Genomic DNA, 19,394 nt, shown 5'->3' on the forward strand with positions numbered 1-19,394 from the left:
AATTCAGAGTGATTTGATTGGGACACTTTTTTGCCATTGAGATGACTTGGAAAAAGTGTCCCAATCAACCTGTATTCACCCCTCATGTCTGTCCCGTATTATAGCTGTTATAAATATACTACTGAACTACATTGACTTAGACTGCTTGTCATACATCAATGAAATTGATACAATATAAGTTAGCCCTGATCCAAGTTGGAACACTTTTTCCAATAATGTATTTTCCAAAGTAGGTTATCTCTAAATGTCCCTTTAAGCTATCAAATTTTGATAAGAAAATGGTCATTGCCTGGCGGTTGATCTCTGACCTCACCTTTATTAATTTAGAATAAGTAGAATATTTAAAATAAATGTAGCCTATATTGTATATTATGTATTTCTTCCAGATCCAGACTAATGCCATTATTTGGTTTGTATCAGTAAATGCTAAATTTTAATATTTGTTATATTATTCAGTTTTTCAAATGTATAGCATTCCAGTTACTCCACAAGATTTTCTATGGAAATGGACACTATTCTTTATTCTACATAATGCTTTTTGAAAACTGTAGTTGGATCTCTGCCTCATTTGATGGTTGTGTAACATATCAATTTGAAACAATACATGCATTTTATATAATCCTTTTGTTTAGAATAGGTTTCTAAAAGCTTTTTAGAACGGCTATTTTTAGAAAGAGATAAAAAGTTGCATGTCCTGATGACATTCCTCGGAATAAAGTGTGGTCTTTGCCACATACATATATTATAAATAGCTTCATTGCACTTTATCTTGATAATCTATATCTTGGAGTCTAAAATGTACTCACAAAGAAATCTCCCAAAATCTACACTATGGCTACAATTCTCAAGCAGAGTGGGGGGTGTTGTTGACATTTGCCAGCTGTGATGACGTCTAGTGCTCGTGCTCTGCGCATGCGCGTTCTTGTGACCGCAGAGTCGGATGTGCAGTCAAAGGCCTTCCGGTACTGAGGCGCACACAACAGCTCGAAAATGGCGCAGATCGCCAAAACACACGACGGTAAATTTGTTCAATTTTTTCTTATGAATATATCGCATTTTGTTGTTCATACACATATATTGTATTTGGGGTGCTATTTCTATTCTTAAGAAGTGGAATTAGCGAGAATTAAGCCGAATTAGACCTGTGTGAGGCGGTGAATAGAATATGTAGGTATGTGACAAACTGACCTATATACGCACGAGCGCTTTGTTCCCGCGGCTGTGTTCTCAGCAGGTGATCAGCGCCAGGCGCGTTGGTGACTTAGGAAAGCTGTCGTATCTTTGCTTTGTGAATACCTCTAAAGCCCATATACTAGTGACATAAATTACGTCATCACGTTGATTCTCACGTTCGAATTTCCAAGATGGCTGCCGTAAGAAGAAAGCTACAAGCGAAGCAACATTTCTCTCGTGTTTGGCGTCAAAATCCGCTATGAAGGTGAGTATTTTTTTGTTTCAAACCCAATACTTTTGATAGAATATACATTTAACTTGAATTAGGTGAAGTTTGGGATTGATTGTAACATTCGCATGTGTTTTTTTACGATCCGCAAGTGACGTTGTTGTCAAAAGCTGAATCGGCCATTCGGTCATATTGGCTTCCAAAACTTCTCCCAGTTTTCATCAATCCGTGCAGTATTTTTCAAAGTAATCATACAGAACGAAGGTTTAGAATCTCTAGATTACATTATTGTCATGATTTAGTCAAACATATATATAAATACCATGGATGGCTATGGATTTGTTTAGGAACAACTGTGCTTCTGGCTGCCTGCCAAGTCATGTGACCCGTTTCTAGCAAGCTGATTGGCCAAATCTTACAAACATTTTAGCCAATGTGTGCTGTATTATTCTGCACAGAGTTGGTAAAATTTAATTATTTTCACAATTACTGAATGTCTTTAGTACTTGAAGGCCTCATTGCTGTGTGTTGTGAGAATGAATTTCTTTGGCCTACACTGCAAAAAATGCTTTTCTTACTTAGTATTTTTGTTTTGTTTCTAGTCCAAATATCTAAAAATTCTTAAATCAAGAAGCATTTACTAGAGAAGTAAAATGACATAAGAAATTCTATTTTGTTTTAAGATAAAAAGAAAGTCATTTAAGTAATTTTTGCTTAAAACAAGCAAAATTATCTGCCAATGGGGTAAGAAAAAAATCTGAATTCGAATGGAAAACAAGATTATTTTTCTTACCCCATTGGCAGATAATTTTGCTTGTTTTAAGCAAAAATTACTTAAATGACTTTCTTTTTATCTTAAAACAAAATAGAATTTCTTATGTCATTTTACTTCTCTAGTAAATGCTTCTTGATGTAATAATTTTTAGATATTTGGACTGGAAACAAAACAAAAATACTAATTACGCATTTTTTGCAGTGTACTGATGTTTATTCTTAAAAAAAATTCAACATGCATGCATTTATTGATTGCTAAATGATAAATAACAATCATCAATTAATATTACTTCTGAGAAATAAATAATTGTCTATTTTGTAGGTATTTTTACTTCTTGATGAAACAATGCCAGTGGTGGGAAAATAACTTGACTTTCATATCATCCAAGGTGAGTTGTTTTTCATCCTAACAGAAATAAATAGAATTATGGAGTAGTAGTCTTAATATGTATATATTTATTTTAAATTATACTGAAAAACTGGAGTAGGTCGTGTGGTGTTTACATATTTATATTTCCACAACAACAAAATATAAATTTCTTCTAGATGAGCAATTTTGGAACTGCATTCAATATTCATGAATTAAATTGGATATAAATTAAATAAACTTCTTTTTTTCCCCTAGGTTATACCATCATGCCACCAAAGAAAAAGCCAAAGCGGGGATCGTTTTCTCCTCAGCCAGGCCTGTCTCGTCAGTATTTGATGGAACATTTCACTGCTGTACCAGCTAATCATGAGGAGCTAAAGAATGGTCACGTGTTACTCTCATTCATCTCTAATGACCATTCTTGGACGAATGTTGTCCGGGATATAAGTAACAAAATTCCTGACATCTCAATTCTACAGCATCAAGTGGTATCCCTTGTGTCCAGATCATTACAACGATTTAAGAACCTCTCTCGTGATGCAGAGATGGCAAAGTTTAAGGAGATCTGCAATGAAGTTTTCCCTGTTCATCATTCCCCTAGTTCCAGGACTGATCCTCCTACATCTATGAGTGACGAACCCACCTCTCCACAGTTAGAACCTACATCAGTTGAGAATACACCTTCAGCCTCGACCCCTGAATCGATCACCCTTCCACAGCTAAGGGGAGATGTCTCGACTCCACGAAAACTCAAAATGAGGAGAAGACTGGATCTCATGGCAAAATCTAGAAGTGAAATGAAGCAAAAGCATGCTATGGAGATGAAGTTGTTAAGAAAGAAGCTGAGACAGCATAAGAGTGTGAAGTACCTGAACCAGTGTCTTAAAAGGAAAGATGAAATCCTAGAGAGGAAGAAATCTACAATTAGGATTCTTCGACATGAACTGAAAACCACAAAATGTGCTACTGAGCTAGAGGAAACTAAATTTAAGTTGGCCAGACTGAAAAAGAAGCACCGCAGATTGAAGCAGTCCAACAAGAACAGGCGTCTTACTACCGTTAGTAAAAAACTTCATGAGAATGACCATACTAGACTCTCAAACTTGTTAACTGAAAAAGATGATGAGATAAGGTACTTAGAGAATGAAACACTCTGTCTTAAAGAATCCATTACTAATGAAGCGTCTGTTGTGGAGAAAAAAACTAAGAAAGATGAGAAAACGTTCTCATTAGATATGAGACAGATGGTGTATGATTCAATAATCAACCAAGTTCCTACTAAGAATATACCAGTACTCATCAGAAGGTTTGCTATGCGATTTGGAGTAAAGATTGATGCTGTTCCCCACAGAAATACTGTCGAGCAGATGGCCCGGGAGCTTGGTGCGATATCGGACCTACAAACCGCTGAAGTGGCAATGACTACCGAGAACCTTACACTAGGATTTGACTCAACAACACAGGAAGGTGTTCATATAAATAGCATACATCTTACAACTAAAACAAAGTGCTTTGTAGTAGCCATCGATCAGTTACCTGGTGGCACTGCGGAAGACTATGCTGAACATGTGACAAGTTCTATTGATGAACTGGCTAAAGTTTATTCAGGTTTTTATTTCTGTGATTACCAAGACTGCCGTAAATCTATTATCAGCAACATTTCAAATGTTATGACAGACCGCGCAGTTGTAAACCACGCTGCAATCCAGAGAATTTCAGAGTCGTGGGGCAAACCTCTTAATGAGCTTAACTGCCACCTTCATCCCATCGACACCATTGCCAGTTCATGCCGGGCTGCACTGAAGACATTGGAGACTTCTAAGGGACATGTATTTGGTAAAGACTGTCTGGCAGCAAACATTGTCCTCCAAATGAACAAACTCCGTTATAAGGATGGGAAGGGAGACCCAAAGGGTTTCACTACTTTTCTTGAAGATGTCAATTTGCCCCGTGGCTTGTTACCTCGTTATCGCGGGAATCGTCTCCATGTACTTTTTCACCTATGTGGCAAATACATAGAGCATTATGAACTGTTTGAGAAGTTCTTGAGAACTGGGACAGTGTCATGTGGTGGATTGCTGTCAGGTTTGCACAAAGACTTCACTAACCCAACTGCCAAGTTGGAAATCCAGGTCCTCGGCTTGAATGGAAAACTATTATCAGGCCCTTGGATGAAGAAGTTTTACACTTCTGCCGATAAGCAAGTTGATCACCTGGAAGGAATCAGTATTGTCAAAAACGTTCTGTCATCCCTCAAAGAAGCTCAACAGGATCCAATCAGTGTCCTCACTCGTGATACTGATTTTTTTGGTGACACCCTTGACAAGTGTGACTCAACATTAGCCAGACTCCTAGAGTTTCCATCGGACAAAGATTCTTTTGTCAGTATGATGTCTGCCTGTCTTTCTGCTACAACTGCTGTCATAGAAAGACAGTACAAACGATATTTAGAACTGATTGTGACTGATGAATTACGGAAAGAAACAGAAACAGCTAGGCCACACAACATTGACTCTGAAGAAATCATCGGTATGTTTAGTGCTGCCAAGCACCGAGCTCCTAATGCCACCCTATGCTTCATGTCATCTAGGATGAGGGCTCAAAAAAACCATCTAGTTGAGTACCTCGATGAACTGAAAAATCCTGAAAAGGAAAATATCATCTATTGGGCAGTAGGTATGGCTCGAAAGAAAAGACAAATTAATCGGCAAAGTCATGTGGAGATGAGGGGTGAATTATCACGAAGGGCTGCCCTGAAGCGTCAAAAGAAGGATCAAAAGGAGCGAAAAGCTGTTGAAAACAAACTTAAAGTGTTAGATGTGTCCCTGATCGAGAGCGAGTTTCCTGAGTTGGAAGAAAACTCCATTTCTGCTGTGACTGATATTCTCTCTGGTGCTTTAGTGGGCCGTAATATTTGTCATGTATGGTTTGATAGTGATTCTGGGGAGAAGACTGTTTACTCAGGACGTGTCGAGAAACTGAAAAAAAAGAAAAAAGGAACTTATGTAATTGCCTATTGGGGTGAGAATGAATCGTATGATGATGCTGTAGACTTTGAAGTGTCGGCGTATGAATTAGCAGCAGACCTTATATGCCAAGATCTAACATTATCCTAGAGCTGAAACGATTCAACTATTTTAGTAATCGTTTTGTTGACAGAATTGTGTGTGAGTGTGTGAGAGAGAGAGTGTGTGTGTGTGAGAGAGAGGGAGAGTGTGTGTGTATGAGAGAGACAGAGAGTGTGTGTGTGTGTGTGTGAGAGAGAGGGAGAGTGTGTATGAGAGAGAGAGACAGAGTGTGTGTGTGTGTGTGTGTGTGTGTGTGTGTGAGAGAGAGAGAGAGAGAGAGAGACAGAGTGAGTGTGTGTGAGAGAGAGAGCTAGAGTGTGTGTATGAGAGAGAGTGTGTGTGTGAGAGTGAGGGAGAGTGTGTGTATGAGAGAGAGACAGAGAGTGTGTGTGTGTGAGAGAGAGAGAGAGAGAGAGGGAGAGGGAGGGAGAGAGAGAGAGAGAGAGAGAGAGAGAGAGAGAGAGAGAGAGAGAGAGAGAGAGTGTGTGTGTATGAGAGAGACCGACCGAGTGTGTGTGTGTCTGATTTTGAGCCAGAATTAAAATAAAAGTTCGTATTTTTTGACGAAAACCCTGGCCTGTCTCTTTAGATCTTCTTGTCATGTAAACTAATCTCTATGTAAACTAATCTCTATTTAATCTAATATCATGTAAGCAGAAGTAAAATTGCTTTGTAAGATGACTAAAGAAACTATGAAATTCATGTGGCAATGCCAATTGTCTGTTTAATACAATAAATATGTGATTATACCTTTTATTTGAGAGGATTTTGATTTCATATGGAAAGATATGTGTGGATTGATGCTCTCGGTTTCATTAATTAGTGGTTAATTAGAAATAATAAAAATTTTATATATACCTTTTAAAAAGAGGTCATCTTAATCATGTTGGGCTTTTAATTACCTACACTGTGGTGTTTGAATTATGCAAATAGACCAAGGAATGAGGAAGTTATGATATTTTGAAGTGTTTGGTCAAGCGGAAGAGGTCACAGTTTTTCATTGTTTTATTGGTTTAATTAGATACAAAAATGACCCCAAATTTCCGAATTTAAAAATTCCATAACTTTCTTAATAATTATCCGATTTGAATCATTTAAAAACCATTTTAAAGGTATTTTTATTATCTATCATATGGTTATGATTATATATGAATTTTTTTATATTGATTTTTTTTGTCACATACCTAGAATATGGCGTCTGATCGTTGATTTAAACCTGGCCGTGGCGCACATGAGAAATATCAACTAATCCTCCATCTGGAGATTTGTATTGTGGTTTATAGCAGAGTTATTTCTAACATTCATTTGCAGAAATGCGTATTACATATTATGCTATTTGCCTTTGCTGTGTAAATGTTAAAACGTACTGGTTACACACCGATGTACTGAAACCAAAATGGCGTTGCAAACAGTTAAACACAGAACAAAACTTGTCCTATTATCTAATCTCTACATAGAGGTTTTAATTGAGTGTGGTTATTTCTAGCATTTTGTAGAAATATGAGTTGTATTCATCGTCCAGTAATTTACGGCGCTTATGTAAAACGCACGGATCTTTATATTATGTAAAATGAACAACACAATATACATGTTTACGCACTCTTGTCTATATTAGAAAAATGCTAAGTGTGTACGCACGTACATCTCTCTCTCTCTCTCATACATATATATATATATTTATATATCTCAAAGAAAGTATGGCTCTCTTGATGGTTATATATAGTTGTAAGCAGTTTGTAGGTATTTTGGGGCTCTAATCTGTTTTTATATCTGTTTTTTTCTTAGACATAGAGGCTCAGATCCTGGAAATCCAGGGGATGAAAGCCGCCCTGGTAGAGGGAGCTGACCAGGGTGTCGGGCTTGATTCCACTGGATATTATGACCAGGAGATCTACGGAGGCAGTGACAGCCGTTTTGCCGGATATGTGACTTCAATTGCTGCCAACGAGCAGGAAGAAGTAAGCGATGATGACAAAATGCTTATAATAGTTTTAAAAGAACCCATATCAGAATGTGTAAGTACTGCATGGTGGTGTTTCTGATCCCTACTATTTTTATTTCAGGATGATGATGAAGATTCTTCCACTAGTCTGCTTGGACAGAAGAAACCAGGATATCATGCACCGGTTGCAATACTCAATTCCATTCCTCAGTCAGATGAGCAGGTAATGGACAGATTTTCCATTTTCAAGTTCCAATATTCTTTTTGTTTAGTTTTGTGAAGTTTTCAATAAAACGTCACTTTATGTATTTCCCAAATGCATTTGATGTAGGATATAGAAGAAAACTGTGATTATACAATATTCTCTGTTTTGCCCACCCTGCAGTATGATCCCTTTGCTGAACACAGACCACAGAAGATTTCGGACCGTGAGGACGAGTACAAGAAACGCAGACAAAAGATGATCATCTCACCAGAGCGCCACGACCCGTTTGCTGATGGTAAATTTCACACCATCGTTCTCCTCTGTTTAATTTATCTGTCCATGCCGATCAGTATTTACTCTGCCCATGAAGTTCCGGCCCAGACTGGTCTTTTTTGCTGCTTAACCCTTCGAACACCACCCAACAGCTTGCTCCCTGGACTCAACTGACCTGTAAGACTGTCTCAGGAAGACACAGATCATTTAATGGAATGCATTGAGAATTATGATGGATTAATGGTTATAAATGAGTTGGGCAGCAAAGGTTTTGGGGGACAGTTGGTTGGGTGGTGTCATCTGTCCCATCAAGGCATAGGTTGCAGGTAGGTGTGTTGTTCGAAGGGTTAATGAATTTTTTTGTGTGTGAAACAGGCAATATAATAGTCAGGCACCTCCAACAAAGACACTTTGAAGTACAAGTAAAAGTTTATTATTACAAGAGTCTGCAGCATACTGTGGTTGTGCAGTTACAGTTTTCTTTTCTGCTTTCTCTTGTCCCTTAATAATATATTCTAGATATTTGCCCAATGGCATGTTTGCTAGAAACCCCTGATGTGTCAGTTGTTTTTTTTGTAATTTTTTTTTTCCAAACAAGAGTGGAACTCTAAATAAACTTGAGCCACCTGTGGAAAAACTTTAAAATTAACTGTTTACCGGTTTTAGTGTTAAAAAGCCAAACTGAACATCCAATTAAATGTTTTCCAGCTATTTTAGTATATTTAAATCTATGGCCTGTGGGTGCTCATACTGCTACAAATTAGCAAGCTACACACTCTCAAAACGGCAACATTCAGGATCAGATTATAGGAGGGAATTGATTCTGGATCATCTTGCATGTAGTCCCAGATAGAGGAAGCTTTACAAAACTGTTGTGTAAATATATTTCTATTTTATTATCATAAAATAGAGATATATCTATTGAAGAATCTGTGTACCAAGATTCCACAGGCCCATACTAACTGTCCTTAATTTCTCTCCTACAGCAGTACTGCTATGCCAGTCCTGTCTGCACTCTCTTAAGGGTGCAGCAACTCGTCCTGTGTAGGTTATGGTCAACAAAAAGAAGCGTGTTTATCAGATAAATCAAGACCATAGTTGGTAGTTTTGCTTTGGTGTGAGGCCAGAGGGCCTTTAAGGGGAATCCACCATGGTTTCACAAAACCTTTTTTTTTTTTTTTTTACTTTTATGAAGTTATGTGTCATTTTTAAAGCCTCATCAAGGACAATTTTCTCAACTTCATGTCCTCCCTTCTCATTTCAACTTTTTTAAAAACCAATTCATCATGGCTTTATTTTTTTTTAATGTAACCAGATGCACAATTATGCACACAAGTGTGCATTTTAAATCCTTAATTTGTTTCTGATTTATTTTTTTAAAGATTTGATTAGAATTCCCCAAAGTGTTCAGTGTCTCTGGCTGCAACACGTATAGTAAAATAAATAATTTTAGAAGTCGGTTTTGGAATACTACAAGGTTTTTTTTCCCTTTTTTTGTTTATAAATGAGTGACAAGAACAGAACAGGTGGTATGCAATTGTGTGTGTGAGTTCAAACCCTTTTCCAAAGTGTTACTAATGGTAAAGAGAAATTTTCTAGGCTTCTTTTCTGCCGGTTGAAGTCTGACTGCAGAGGGACCCTTGGCACTGAAAGTGTACGTATTCTGGAGAGCGCAGCCCAGGACCCTGCATCAGTGATGGCTATATCCTCTCCTTATCTCCTCTTAAAAGCAACAGAAACCTCTTTGTACCTGCCTGTTCTTAATGTATGACTGTAAAGAGTGCTTAGCTTTTATTGTCTAGGGTTGTTTTGTGTTATGAGAGGACAGTAATTTAAACATTAAGGCCATCTATTCAGGGACAGTTGACTGTAGTGCTTTGTGTGTGAAACACTGGTTTTGAGACTCACTTGACTGACGGTCTCGCATCTTGTTGGTGCTCTTTCGCATAGGGGGCAAAACACCGGACCCCAAGATGCAGGTCAGGACGTACATGGATGTTATGAAGGAGCAGCATCTGTCCAAAGAAGAGGTGAGTGTTTTTCTACATCCGTGTGCTTGTCTTCTTGTGAAACGCTGGTTTATAAGATGTTGCTGATTGAAAAAAATTCATAAGAACCTTGAGTTAAATTAAGACATTTTCCTTTGACTAAAACCTTTCATGTTACTTTCTCCAGAGAGAGATCAGGCTGCAGATGGTAGAGAAAGCAAAATCTGGAGAGCTGAAAGCAGTGAACGGCTCTGCTGCTGCTCAGGCTGCTGTGGCCAAACGCAAACGTCGCTGGGACCAGACAGCCGACCAAACCCCCAGCAACTCCACACCCAAAAAAGTGTCCAGTTGGGACCAGGCAGATGGGTCTTCTGACGTGAGTCTGTTATCTCTAACAATATCAGGGCTGCAACATATTGCAATCAGTCTGTAAAACATATGCTTACGAGTTTGTTTAAAGCACATCAAATAAAGCATTCTCATATTTTGGTAACTTGGTTCATGCACTTTTCCCACAGCACTGTTTCCTTCACTGCATTTCAGATGTGTTGTGTACATACAAATGCATTATTCACTACTGTAATATGATGACTGGTGGATGTTTTTTTTGTGCACAACATGCAGACATGATTAAATTCAATTTTTAATTTTGTTTTTGTTTTTCATTATCGATTTATGGGTTTTATCAATTAGTTGTTGCAGCCTAAACAACATTATCACAAGGCCACTTACCCAGGAATATTGCTAATCATGATCTTCTATGTACCCAGACACCCGGACATACACCGGGACACACGCCTTCCAACAGTCGTTGGGACGAGACACCTGGCCGTGCCAAAGGTAGCGAGACCCCTGGAGCCACCCCGAGCACCCGTATGTGGGAGCCCACACCGAGTCACACCCCAGCCGGAGCTGCCACTCCTGGTCGAGACACTCCCGGACATGCTACTCCCGGACATGGAGGCGCCTCTTCCAGCGTGCGCAAGAACCGCTGGGATGAGACACCAAAGACAGAGAGAGGTCTTTTATTTTGTCCATTTTTTTTTTGTGTATTTTCTAATAGTAGATGTAAAGCAGAGTGATTTTAAGTTGTTTTATTCTGTGTTTCAGAGACACCTGGTCATGGCAGTGGCTGGGCTGAGACTCCACGTACAGATAGAGGAGATGAGTCAGTGGGTGAGACGCCCACCCCGGGTGCAAGCAAGAGGAAGTCAAGATGGGATGAAACACCAGCCAGTCAGATGGGCTCTTCAACTCCTCTGCTTACCCCTGGAAAAACCCCTCTGGGAACACCTGCCATGAATATGGCCACGCCCACTCCAGGTACTGGACAAATGCTGTTGTTTATTTCTATTGTTGTTGAATGTAATGATGTTTTCTGCACCAATTTGTGGATGTTGCTGTAAAGTTTTCTATGTTTGCAGGTCACCTGATGAGCATGACCCCAGAACAGCTGCAGGCTTGGCGCTGGGAGCGAGAGATTGATGAGAGGAACCGCCCATTGACTGATGATGAACTTGATGCCATGTTTCCAGAAGGATACAAAGTATATAATTATATTAACATATACAGGACATTTTTTGTTTGTCTAAAAATGAATTTATTGATATTCCTGATTTTCATTTGCCAATTCTTCCAGGTACTGCCCCCACCAGCAGGTTATGTGCCCATCCGCACCCCTGCACGCAAGTTAGCTGCCACTCCCACCCCCATCGGAGGAATGACTGGCTTCCACATGCAAACAGAGGACAGATCTATGAAACAAGTCAATGACCAGCCCTCTGGAAACCTGCCTTTCCTCAAACCAGATGACATCCAGTACTTTGACAAACTGTTGGTGAGTCACATGTACACCAGGGATATCTCCTGTACAATATTGGGATACTTTTAAAAAAGTCGTATTTTTTATTATTAATTTAGTTTAGTATTAAAGTAAAAAATAATAGTAATAAAATAAATTAAATATTATAAAAATATTATTTTAATTCTTTTTTTTGACTGATTATTCCATCTCTGTTTGCAGGTTGAAGTTGATGAGTCCACCCTCAGTCCAGAAGAACAGAAGGAGCGCAAGATCATGAAGCTTCTTCTGAAGATCAAGAATGGAACACCTCCCATGAGAAAGGTTAGTATCCTTTCTCAAACTTGGTGGACTGTAACATGTAATTTTTCAAATACCAGAGTTCTCTAACCAGCACTCTCATTTCAGGCTGCTCTTCGTCAAATCACAGATAAGGCCAGAGAGTTTGGTGCAGGACCCCTATTTAACCAGATCCTGCCACTGCTGATGTCTCCTACACTGGAGGACCAAGAGCGTCATCTGTTGGTGAAAGTCATCGATCGTATTCTCTACAAACTTGACGACTTGGTTCGACCATATGTCCACAAGGTAAGTCTGAGTTACCTGTAAGCATCAATTTTAAAATATGAGAGTATAAATGTATTCCTTTTCATTTCTTTTCTAACGTACCTGGATGTTCTTGCAGATTCTTGTGGTGATTGAGCCTTTGCTGATTGATGAAGATTACTATGCTAGAGTAGAGGGTAGAGAGATCATCTCCAACTTGGCAAAGGTAAGATGGTTGACTTCAAATAGCAAATATCATCTCTGGTTGATTAACAGATCTTGATTTAATGATTTAATCAAATCTACATTTCTTTCACAGGCTGCCGGTCTGGCCACCATGATCTCCACCATGAGGCCTGACATTGACAACATGGACGAGTATGTGAGAAATACGACAGCTCGTGCTTTTGCCGTCGTGGCGTCTGCCCTGGGCATTCCATCTCTCCTGCCTTTCCTCAAGGCTGTTTGCAAGAGCAAGAAATCCTGGCAGGCTCGTCACACAGGCATCAAGATCGTACAGCAGATCGCTATTCTCATGGGCTGTGCTATTCTGCCCCATCTCCGCAGCTTGGTGGAGATTATCGAGCATGGTTAGTATGGCCTTGTGGTGAAGTCTGTTCGACTCATCTGTACGTGGGTGTACCAAAATTCTTTAACATTGTCTGCTATATGGGCCAGTCTCAATCCGTTGTTTCCCTCAGGTCTCGTGGATGAGCAGCAGAAAGTACGAACCATCAGTGCTCTGGCTATCGCTGCCCTGGCTGAAGCTGCTACGCCGTACGGTATCGAGTCCTTTGATTCTGTGCTGAAACCTCTTTGGAAAGGTATCAGGCAACACAGAGGCAAGGTGAGCATGTGTTTTGATCAATGGTAAATTAAAGTAATTGTCATTTTTATTTGTACCGTAAGTTTGCTTTCAAACTTAGTTTTTGGGTTGAAAGGATTATTTTTAGTAAATGTTTCTTACACTATTATTTGTCTTCTCAGGGTCTTGCTGCCTTCTTGAAAGCTATTGGATACTTGATTCCTCTTATGGATGCTGAATATGCCAACTATTACACCAGAGAAGTGATGCTTATCCTCATCCGAGAGTTCCAGTCTCCTGACGAGGAGATGAAGAAGATTGTCCTCAAGGTGCGTCAGGAAGAAAAGATTCAAGTATTAAAAACATGATCTCTCTGAACATTTTAGGCTAACCTTTTTTCTTATATATTGTAGGTGGTGAAGCAGTGCTGTGGCACTGATGGTGTGGAAGCCAATTACATTAAAACGGAGATCTTGCCCCCATTCTTTAAACATTTCTGGCAGCACCGAATGGCGTTGGATAGGCGCAACTACAGACAGGTTTGTGAGATCAACACCTAATTAGAAGTAACTAACCATGATCAATACACATTTAACTTTATTTGTCTTTTTATCCACTTTACAGTTAGTGGACACTACAGTGGAGCTGGCCAATAAGGTAGGCGCAGCTGAGATTATCTCCCGTATCGTGGATGACTTGAAGGATGAAGCTGAGCAGTACAGAAAGATGGTTATGGAGACCATTGAGAAAATCATGGGCAACCTTGGTGCTGCTGACATCGATCATAAACTGGAGGAGCAGCTTATTGACGGTATCCTGTACGCCTTTCAGGAACAGACCACTGAGGTGAGTTTCAGACTTTGCTGCAGTTAAACAATCCTGCTCCGTTAATCTTCTAATTTATATTGTTATAATACTTATAATTGTGCCTGTATCTCCAGGACTCTGTGATGCTGAATGGCTTCGGTACGGTGGTGAATGCTCTGGGTAAGAGAGTTAAACCATACTTGCCTCAGATCTGCGGTACAGTGCTGTGGCGTCTCAACAACAAATCCGCCAAAGTCCGTCAACAGGCTGCTGACCTAATTTCTCGCACAGCGGTGGTCATGAAGACATGCCAAGAGGTGAGGGAAGCCCTTATGTTCATTTATGGACGTGAAAATACTTGTACTGGTTAAATGAAACTACTTATCGTGCTTAATAATATATATCCTGCTCTGACATTTCCCTTTAGGAAAAGCTCATGGGCCATTTGGGTGTGGTGTTGTATGAGTATCTGGGAGAAGAATACCCAGAAGTGCTGGGTAGCATTCTTGGAGCCCTTAAAGCTATCGTCAATGTCATTGGTGAGTGTCAGCAAAAGCACTTTGAGTTGTGCTTGCTAGCAGTTATGCGTTAATCCAAATTATTAAACTTTGATCACAATGTTTGTTTTTAGTGATGTGCACAATATTCATCCAGAGCAGCAAAAATCACAAAGCATTTTGAGGGGCCGATATCATTGACCCAAAGAGTAATGATTAATTAGTGCACTTTCTGATGGTGCTTTTTGACTTTGAGCATCTATTTTGTGCACATAATGTGGATAAGCTACAACAGTTAAACATGTCAGCATTGTGGATGCACTTCACCGTGACTGTAGCAGTATTTAAAATGTGTTCAACTGAAATATCGAGAGGCATCTTGTCACAGAGGAACTTTACTCTTAATTTATTAACTGAAAACACAATATCCTGAACAGCATACCAAGTTCAGTTACCCAAATGTCTAAAACAAATTAGTATTGGTTTTTGGCTAAATGGAAACTTTAATTCAGATTTGGTTGAAGTTATTTTGGTGCATCACATTTTGTTTTAATCAACGTTTAATAAATTTGAATGTTGTTTCTACTTTGCATTCTTTTGACTTTGAATAAATGTTTAAATGTCTTGTTCTCAGGTATGCACAAGATGACACCACCTATCAAAGACCTGCTTCCACGTTTGACTCCCATCTTGAAGAACAGACATGAGAAGGTGCAGGAGAACTGCATTGATCTAGTGGGCAGAATCGCTGACAGGTCAGTCCTATAGGTCTTCACAGAATTTAAGCCGTTAACTTTTGAAAAATGTCAATAATGCCTCCTAAACACATCTTATCCATTCCAGGGGTGCGGAGTACGTGTCTGCCAGGGAATGGATGCGTATCTGTTTTGAATTGTTGGAGTTGTTGAAAGCCCACAAGAAGGCCATCCGTAGAGCTACTGTCAACACTTTCGGCTACATCGCCAAGGCCATTGGGTAAAATCCTTCTCTGATAATGCAGAATCTGGCATTACATGGATGAAAATGTCGGATTTTAATTTGTCCTGTTCTTAATTCTCTAGTCCTCATGATGTGCTGGCCACGCTGCTCAACAATCTGAAGGTGCAGGAGCGTCAGAACCGTGTGTGCACAACAGTAGCCATTGCTATCGTGGCTGAGACGTGTTCGCCATTCACCGTGCTTCCTGCATTGATGAATGAGTACCGTGTTCCTGAGCTTAATGTTCAGAACGGTGTCCTAAAGTCTCTGTCTTTCCTGTTTGAGTACATTGGTGAAATGGGCAAAGATTATATCTATGCTGTCACACCTCTGTTGGAGGATGCTCTGATGGATAGGTAAGGAAGTAGATTATTTCTTTTCACAAGACAGTTGCATGCAGATTGTTCTCAATAGTACTCTAACCTCCTGTATTTCTGCTCTCGGTCGCAGGGATCTCGTACACAGGCAAACAGCCAGTGCTGTGGTGCAGCATATGTCTCTAGGAGTTTATGGCTTTGGCTGTGAAGATTCTCTCAATCATTTGCTCAATTATGTTTGGCCCAATGTCTTTGAAACGTCTCCTCATGTGATCCAAGCTGTAATGGGGGCCCTCGAGGGTCTGCGGGTGGCGATTGGACCCTGCCGCATGCTGCAGTATTGCTTACAGGTACGTTTGACTTCCAACATGGAATCTGCACATTTCTTTGGTATTTATGTAATAGTTTTTCCATTGGGTTATGAAGACTTGTCTAATGGCGCAATGGTTTTTCTCCCTCAATAGGGTTTGTTCCATCCTGCTCGTAAAGTGCGTGACGTATACTGGAAGATCTACAACTCCATCTATATCGGCTCCCAGGACGCACTGATCGCACATTATCCTCTCGTCTTCAACGATGAGAAGAACTCATTCGTTCGCTATGAGCTGGATTACTTCCTGTGAATGTCTACCCTTACATGTGCACTCTCTCCTCCTATATCTGTCTATTTCATGGTTTATAGGACTTGGTCCATTTTTTTATGTTCTCTGGTAGATTGAAACCAGTACCACAGATTCTGTGGTCTAAAATTTATTTCTTATTAAAGAGCAGAAAAATGTCGAAAAAAAGAATCTGTCAAACGTGTCGCTTTTAGATCTTTGGATTAGACGTTTCTGTTTTTACGGCGTGGCACCAAGCACAGTGAAATTAAAGGTAGTAGCAGAGTTTCTGAGGAATGTGATTCATGTCTTTTAACTTGAGACTTGTGCTGGTCTGTCAAGTTCACTCTTGCTCAGTCACATCTGTTCTTATTATAATGTTGCTTAGTTTGGCTGAATAAACGTTTGTGTATTAAAAGTGATTGAGCTCCTCTGTGATGTTTTTAATGGGTTAGTGCAACCAAATTAAATCCTGATTTGTTTTTTGTTTAAAATTCTTTCAAATGTTGTCTGAACTAAGTTTCGTCACTTGGGAAAGTCATTACTAACATTTGAATTTGAAAATCAAATCAGATTGGACTGCAGTGTGAACAAAGACCTTTGATCAAGGAATATTTCTAGCTTTTACCTGTAGTTAAATGCTTATCGCAAGACATTTTAAACCTAAATCATGTTTAATAAAAGCTTACAATATTTTTTTTACACTTTATTTTCCCATTTCCTTGTGGAAGGATCTTGGTTAAATGCATCTATTATATGAGGTTTTGTTTGATTATTTCCCACATTCTAACTTAGACATAACAGCAGACACGGAGAGAAGATTGTCATTTGTGGTTCTGCACAAACATGAGGGTCCTGGAGTTTCTCAGTCTGAAACAATGTGAGGCTATGCTCAAGTAGAGAATTCTTTCTGATAACATCTGCTCTTTTCCATGAAATTGTAAACAATTGGGTTTATCATGGCCTGCACTATGTTTGAGCTGATTTTGACTGAAAATATTCTCTTTAACCTTCTTGATCAATGGTCCTTGGCTGCTAAGTTAAAATAAAAGAATGTTTTGGATCAGACACTTATATCTTTACCTGGAAGACTGCATGTTCATTCCAAACTAGTTTTGTTAAAATGTTTTAGGAAATAATTTAATTCCACTAGATCCTCCTATGTAAATATGGTTCTACACAAGCAACAGCTACTTCCTGTGGTCTCCTGACCTGTCAGGTCAAACTCCCATGCCTCTTTAAATATAGCCTCTGTATCAGTCTGTAACACATGGAGTCTGTTAGGTGATGTCATCCAGCAGAGCACAAACAAACACTGATATTTGCTTCCAGTGACATTGTGGGCAAGTTCCTGTTTTTCATTCCTTGAAGAATGTAATGCTGTCATTTATTAACTGCATAGGTAACGAGACCAACAGAACAGCATCAAAACAAAAAGTTTTAAATTCTTATCACACAAGTGTTCATCTTTTAAGTGTATATCAAAAGGTTAAATGACAATTACAAACTTCCTGAAAGTCGGGCACCTTAAAATGTAATTTTTTTTTTTTTTAGTCACTAACAACAAATTTAATTTCATATATATATATGTATATATATATATATATATTTTTTTTTTTTTTCTTTAATAGGTACAGTGCTCATCAATCAACAGTCAAACACTGTACATAAGCCCCACAGGCTAATGAAACATGTATCACAATAAATAAAAAATATCAAATTACATACAGTAACACTGCTAAGGATAATAATTGCAGTATCATAAAAATAATAATTTACACGATTATAAATTTGATTTGCTTTTAGCAATTTCTTTAATTTAAATTTAAATGTAGAATAGTTTGTACTACCCCTTAACTCAGTTGGTAGAGTATTCCAATAATGAATGGCTCTAACTGAAAAGACTGATGTCCGAAAGTTGTACGCCTAAACTGTGCAACAGTCTCCTCTAGTAATTGCTTTGCTATTAGTATCCTTTTGCATTATAAACTACCTTAATGGGGGAGGAGCGTAACCATTTAAATTTTTAAAAATCAAGCAAGCATCAACAAAATGTTTAATATAATCGAAACTCAATAAATTAGCTATTTGCACTGTTGCAGTGATGAAAACTATTAGTCTTCCTATCAAATGTTCTAAGTGTCTGTTTGTAAAGAGATGATAATTGATTTTAAAATTGTTGTGCTTGCTTGAGACCAACTAAACTAAAGCAATATGTAGTATGAGAAAATACCATAGAATTAATAAAAATTTTGCTACCTCTGCTACCAAATATGGTCTTATGCCTCAAGTTGGCCAAATTAAATTTAATAATATTGGCTACCTTTTTAGCATGCTTTTGAAAAGACAGCTGTATTTAAAATCAGGAACGACATTGAGCTTTTCTCCTTTAACAAATACACCAGGATGAGGAATCACTGTACATCTTTGTGAAAAGAACATACAAACAGTTTTGCTTATATTCAGACGTAAATATGAATTACTACCAATCAGAAACATGGACCAATGCCTCAGTTAAATAATTTGCTTGCTGTTTGTTTTTAGCATGCACATAAAGAACTGTCATCAGCATTAACAGATGGACAGACTAAAGGCAGGTCATTACTGAACAGGATAGGGCCCAAAATTACAGTTTAGATGGACTATTACCAACACGGACACTTTGCCTCCTATTTGATAAGTATGACAGCTGTATTGTATGCGTAGATAGAAGAAACCAGAGGACTTTGCTCTTTGAGAACTGATTCATTTAAGCAAATCGGTTCGTTCGGACAGTTCACTAAAACGATTCACGTATACGTTGGAGTCATCACTCACTGTGATCGAGTCATTAAAAAGAACAGATTCACTAGAATGATTCATTCGTTCGTCAGACTAGCGAGGGCATCAGTGAGGCGATGATGATGATGATGATGATGATGGGGCCCCTCGGAAGAACTGACAATCCTGTGCATCAGATACAGAGGAGAAACAAAATAACAAAACCTACTATGGTGACGGAATAGTTCATGAATATTAATCA

At 38.8% G+C, this 19,394-nt stretch overlaps 2 protein-coding genes across 6 annotated transcripts; both read left to right on the top strand.

Annotated features, from left to right (window-relative positions):
• The first annotated feature begins 910 nt into the window (after positions 1-910).
• sf3b1 (splicing factor 3b, subunit 1) lies at positions 911-16,794 on the top strand. 5 transcript variants are annotated; one of them, XM_079880217.1, is made up of 26 exons: positions 947-1,018; positions 7,400-7,572; positions 7,678-7,779; positions 7,942-8,056; positions 9,634-9,688; positions 9,985-10,064; positions 10,210-10,398; positions 10,793-11,042; positions 11,133-11,345; positions 11,447-11,568; positions 11,662-11,859; positions 12,046-12,147; positions 12,232-12,411; positions 12,509-12,595; positions 12,689-12,959; positions 13,071-13,216; positions 13,357-13,503; positions 13,588-13,713; positions 13,799-14,020; positions 14,116-14,298; positions 14,409-14,520; positions 15,113-15,233; positions 15,322-15,453; positions 15,540-15,812; positions 15,907-16,123; positions 16,238-16,794. In XM_079880217.1, the coding sequence occupies exons 6-26, from the start codon at positions 10,008-10,010 to the stop codon at positions 16,394-16,396; spliced, it is 3,507 nt and encodes a 1,168-aa protein (XP_079736343.1). In that variant the 5' UTR covers positions 947-1,018; positions 7,400-7,572; positions 7,678-7,779; positions 7,942-8,056; positions 9,634-9,688; positions 9,985-10,007; the 3' UTR covers positions 16,397-16,794. The 5 variants fall into 5 exon arrangements, 4 of the variants coding, with proteins under 4 accessions (XP_079736342.1, XP_079736345.1, XP_079736343.1 ...); XM_079880216.1 differs by lacking the exon at positions 9,634-9,688 and having other exon boundaries at positions 911-1,018; XM_079880218.1 differs by lacking the exons at positions 947-1,018; positions 7,400-7,572; positions 7,678-7,779; positions 7,942-8,056 and adding an exon at positions 9,024-9,078.
• LOC307163900 (uncharacterized protein) lies at positions 945-6,363 on the top strand. Its single transcript, XM_079880220.1, has 3 exons — positions 945-1,438; positions 2,499-2,565; positions 2,802-6,363. The coding sequence occupies exon 3, from the start codon at positions 2,813-2,815 to the stop codon at positions 5,660-5,662; it is 2,850 nt and encodes a 949-aa protein (XP_079736346.1). The 5' UTR covers positions 945-1,438; positions 2,499-2,565; positions 2,802-2,812; the 3' UTR covers positions 5,663-6,363.
• Positions 16,795-19,394: the final 2,600 nt, after the last annotated feature.

This window comes from Squalius cephalus (genome assembly GCF_949319135.1).
Source record: "Squalius cephalus genome assembly, chromosome: 9".
Classification (NCBI taxonomy): domain Eukaryota; kingdom Metazoa; phylum Chordata; class Actinopteri; order Cypriniformes; family Leuciscidae; genus Squalius; species Squalius cephalus.

Bases quoted from the DNA above. Each gene is read 5' to 3' on its own strand.
- sf3b1 (XM_079880216.1), top strand. From the start codon at position 991: ATGGCGCAGATCGCCAAAACACACGACG. The intron at 12,148-12,231 runs GTTAGTATCCTT...CTCTCATTTCAG, and splicing joins GAACACCTCCCATGAGAAAG to GCTGCTCTTCGTCAAATCAC. The intron at 14,021-14,115 runs GTGAGTTTCAGA...CTGTATCTCCAG, and splicing joins TTCAGGAACAGACCACTGAG to GACTCTGTGATGCTGAATGG.
- LOC307163900 (XM_079880220.1), top strand. From the start codon at position 2,813: ATGCCACCAAAGAAAAAGCCAAAGCGGGGATCGTTTTCTCCTCAGCCA.